The sequence below is a fragment of the Penaeus vannamei genome, chromosome 27 (genome assembly GCF_042767895.1).
Source record: "Penaeus vannamei isolate JL-2024 chromosome 27, ASM4276789v1, whole genome shotgun sequence".
Taxonomy (NCBI): Eukaryota; Metazoa; Arthropoda; class Malacostraca; order Decapoda; family Penaeidae; genus Penaeus; species Penaeus vannamei.
This window is the reverse complement of record NC_091575.1, coordinates 1,975,832-1,980,831: the sequence shown is the minus strand read 5'-3', so window position 1 is coordinate 1,980,831 and position 5,000 is coordinate 1,975,832. Positions and strand designations below refer to the sequence as shown.

Here is a 5,000-nt window from a genome sequence, read left to right as displayed (position 1 = left end):
AATAGGCGATGGCACAGTTCTTACCATTTCAGTTTTTGGTCAGTGAAACCACTAGAAATATTGCTAGGCATTCTCTTTTATACCTAATTTCATTCTAAATTTCTTAAACAATGACTTACAAAGACCGATATTGTCCTTTGAAAATAAATGTGTGGTGAAAACATTTGAAAAATGGATTAAGGCTGCAGTCTTGAAATGTTGTCATACATACCTGTGACTGTAATACTTCCCGTGGAGAATATCTTGAGTGTGGCCTTAGGATAGTCGATCTTATAAGTAACACCAGGATGAAGCTCTGGCTCATAACTGTTGAAAAAACAACTCGCTCAATTTCTTTGACTACGCAACAGAATATATCTCAACAGATAAAAACATGAATATTCAATATACATTCTAATTATCACCATATTTGTCAATAATCAGTAAAAACTAATTCAAAAACATCTATATAAAATTACACAGAAAATCTACCAAGATTAATCACCTATAGTTAAAATGTTATTCTTAGCAAAATTAGCAACAGTTTATATAACCAATTTTATCAAATAACTATTCATAAAATATCTAAGTAATTGTAAAAGACAAAATAAAACTGAACTCAAATCAAAACATACCTTGCTGCTTCTCTAAATTTTTGTGAAAACTGAGTGATCTTTATACTAAAGGGCATTGTACACGTTCCAAGGACATTGACAATGCGGAAATTACGGAACTTTGCTGGGTAGTTCAATTTCTGTATACGTCGAGCAATTCTCCTGGCAGCGACTCTGGCTTGTAATTCTGATGTCGATCCTGGGGGATAATCATGCCATTAGACACTTAGTCTAAAGGATAATTATTACCAAGACATGAAACACTTAATTTTTCATTTTCGTGTGATATGCTAACTATTCAAAAACAAACCACTTCCAAAATGAACACAACCCTTTACCAAATAATTTTCAGGAACATATATCTTCTACTGAAATTTAAAAATACATAAAAAATAAAGCAACTGAAACTCAACAGTGTTGGTGAGGATTTTTAACCACCAGACCCCTTTACAAAGACCGTGCACAAGACTGATTTTCAAAACTCTATTAAGTTTTTATTATACAGCATGTTTCCTTGTATACTATCACATTAACCCATTGGCGGCGGGTGCCACGTACGTACATGCCATGGCTGTTGTGGACCAAACGCCGGGGGCATCATGCCATGCCCATTCCCGCGCTACTGGCTCGTCAGACGGAGGTTGTTTTTCTCCAGTAGTAGCGGCTTCATTTGTATGGTAAAGGTTTTAGGCAATGGCACCTAAAGTGAAGGTAAACCTTCAAAATTTTAATATCTTTATAAATTTTAGCAAAATAAAAGCTTTTAGGTGCTATATGTCGTTCGCAAACAACCGATCGAGCCGGGCGCAAACAGGGGAAACTGCCAGTGCGCGCCAACAAGCCGGTGCATATGTAAACTTGACAAAATTTTTACCCGTCGCTGATGGGTTAAGTATAAAATAACCAAAACATCACTTTGTTTTTTCATTAAAAAATTCCACCTCTAACATGCCCTTCATATTGAAATGCTCTTTACAGCTGAAACAACCAATTTCAAAGCAAAACAAATTTAAAGACTGAATGGTACTGACCATTAGGCCATAGCAATTTTTTTTTTTATGAATAGCAGACCCACCGACATTTATTTCCAGGTAAATTGGGGGGGAGGGGGAGTGAACCTCCTGATTTTTTTCTTTCAAATGTCCCGGTGATATTGATTCATTGTGTATGGTATCATTTCTCACATCCCCAAACAAAAATAAAATATTTGGCGGAAATACCTTACTCTCAAGCGTCATGTCATATCTATTGTCTATCATGTCCATGGTTGGTGGTCGCTTCTGATCAGTAATGGAGTATTTAGCAATATGCACAGAGAACCTGCGCACTAGGATGTAAACACTCAAATTCAAACATTAAAACAAAAATAGCCATGGTCATTTTTTTTTTTTTCCCCACCTCTAGCCAACATTTCATTATCACCACACTTGCTCGCTATTCGAGAAATTAATTGCAATGGCCTTAGAGCAAAGCCAAGCCATAATATCATCACTATCTATACTTTTATTTTCAAACATTAATACTTCATACTCAATACACATAAAGACTCCTTTATAAGATATAAAATATCACCAGGGAATCTTGACGGAGATCATATTTCATGTGTAAATATGCACCAAAGTTTTATAAAGAAAAATCTCACTAAATATTTCATCATATGGTAAAAAACCCACAATGCACAAACTAGATTTATCTAGTTTGTGCATTGTGGGTTTATCTACCATAGTATCAACACGGTAGTGTGTTTTTCTATTCATTTCATCATATATCATTGTGATTTTATTTTTTTGCTACTGGTATAAAAGTGCTCTTTGAACATTCACAAAATCTATGAAAAAGGTCAACATAAAATGCCATAACCAGGTTTACAACAAGCAAAAGTCCATATAGGTATACCTGGCTCTAATTACTTGAGTGCTTACTTTACCTCTTGACATTTATGTATTTGCTCATCCCAAGAAATAACCTATGTTGGGCTCTAACAGTCACTTGGTAGCTTCCTCATTCATGTACATACATCATGGGCTAGCTAACTCCAAATACCCTCTACCCTCTACCCCCACCCCACCCCTGCAGAGACAGTCCCCTCAATTAACTAAAAGGGTAATCACACACCAGTCTAAAAACATTTTGTTATCCCAAAATAACCAACATGACAAAGTGGATAAAGGCACTATAAATTTAGAAATCAAGACTGTCACAACTGTGAGATCGCCTTGGTCAGCCAACATAAGCTTCCTGAGCCTGTGTCTGACCGCTACACTGAGGGTGTGAGTTTGGGCACTGAGGACCTTCGGCAGTGTTTACCCGAACCAGTGAGGCGGGCTTAGAAGGTTAAGATCACCCATGATTGGTCACTTCATCTTGTGTCGTGCCTTTACACCAACGATTCCAAATAAAAGGCACAACACTCAAAAATTTGTAAAGTTCTCCCGTGACTCATCAGTGTCTACCTTTTGCTGCCCTGTGACCTCGCCTGCTCCTCTGGATTCTCTGCCTGTATTTCTCCTGCCTTTTGTGTGTCGTATGTAGTGTAAATGGTGCCTTTTCAATATATTCCTCCCGCATGTTTCCTCTGGTGTTTCTCTGCTGACCTGGCCGATCTGATCCCCTCAAAACCAACCTGACAAAGACTAATTATGCCATTTGGCTTCTCGTAAGAATTCAATTCAGTGCGTGGAATACCCCAATGATAATATCTGAAGACGTGCTACGAAGTAGCTGCTGGTAATTTCTTTACAAAATTTTATTTGCGATCTGTTTGAACACAATGTTCTTGGAGGACTGTTGTAGTTAAATGGTATATGCAGGTATATACACTATATCCACAAATATATTTACATTAACCTTATATATCATTAGTGTTATCCCATCAATCTCTCCGTAATAAAACATCTGTATGACTCTTACCTGTACAGGTGATTTTTCCTGATGACCAAATAGAGGCAGTAGTTAAAGGCTTTCGTAATTTCATGGTTACCATCTGTGGAAAATAATGTCTCATTAATACTCATTAAAAATATATATGAATCTCTAAAGCTGTATGCTACATAAATATCAATCAAATTAAACCTGGGAAATTACCAACAATGAACAAGATACACTTAGAAAGCTATTGTGTAATCCAGACCAGTTCAGCTGTCTGCTCTTCCTTGTTATCTGATCATTTATGTCATCTTGTAGATATTAAGTTTCAAAAAGTACTGCACTAAGATCCCAAATAATACTGCAGTAAAAAATACATGGTGACTATTACAACAATCACCATTCTTAGCCCACTAACGCCGGTAAATTTTGAAGCCGAAAATAATAGTTTCCGGGCCGCTTCAAAATTGGCGCGCAGGGCTGGCCCGAAATCTGACTGCACGCCAGCCACGGCCAGATTATGGGAACATGCTGCCATTGAAAAATTTGGCCAAGGGCTGGGGTGACATGAATGTAACATAATGAGAAGTTCTGCGTAAGCCCAGGGTGATGGGAATGACTCATCCCGAGTCCACAAAGCTTTTGGCGGAAAATCTGACTCAGTGTGCATTTATTGCATGATTTTATTTCCACCAGTAAAGGAAGATGGAATGTGCAATCTGTGAGCCATAAATGGAAGAATGCTTCAGGGTGGACAGTACTTCCCTGTTCAGAATCTTATTTCTTTCCATCATAAGTGGCAGTGCCGGGCATTTTACAGAAAATTAAATAAAAAGATTTAAAAACTGCACAAATAAGAAAATATCATTTATTGATGTCAATATTGCAAAAAAGTAGATTACATAGAGAGATGACATGAAGGAAGGAGAGAGGCAAGGAGCTTGGACTCGTATGGACTGGGCCCACAAGCTACACTCCTGAGAGTCCCTAATCAAGTAAACCTAATGACCAGACTTTGGGTATTATACCGACATGAAATACATGATCCCATAAACACACTGACCCAAATCCAAATGAAAAATACCCTAACTGCTGGGTGGGAGCTATAGCAACAAGTGCCTGCTACTGGGGTCCCACAAGTGTGGGGCCATAACAATATCAATAACATTAACCCATTGTCACCGGGTGGCATGTAGGTACATGCCATGGCTGTTGTGGACCGAAAGACGGGTGGCTTCGTGTCAAGCCCATTCCCACGCCACTGGCTCGTAGGGCGGAGTTTGTTTTTCTCCGATAGTTGCGGCTTCAATTTATATGGTAAAGATTTTAGGCAATGGCACCTATAATGAAGGTAAACCTTCAAAATTTTAATATTTTCATAAATCATAGCAAAATAAAAGCTTTTTAGGTGCTAAATGTTGCTCGCAAACTACCAATCTAGCCGGGCGCAAACAGGGGAAACTGCCGATGCGCACCAACAACCCTGTCCATACGTCCACTTGCCAAACTTTTTACCCGTCGGCACTGGGTTAACAACCTAAA

At 38.3% G+C, this 5,000-nt stretch overlaps 1 protein-coding gene across 11 annotated transcripts in view; it reads right to left on the bottom strand.

The window, feature by feature from the left end:
- Positions 1–211: 211 nt before the first annotated feature.
- LOC113801791 (TATA box-binding protein-like 1) overlaps positions 212–5,000 on the bottom strand; it is a gene marked incomplete at its 3' end in the record, with an annotated part of 27,987 nt that continues 23,198 nt past the window's right edge. For 8 of the 11 annotated variants that reach the window (XM_070140723.1, XM_070140721.1, XM_070140720.1 and 5 more), the window contains 4 exon segments: positions 212–306; positions 615–792; positions 3,047–3,226; positions 3,504–3,576. In XM_070140723.1, coding sequence (XP_069996824.1) covers positions 212–306; positions 615–792; positions 3,047–3,226; positions 3,504–3,576 — 526 coding nt within the window. 11 annotated transcript variants of the gene reach the window in all.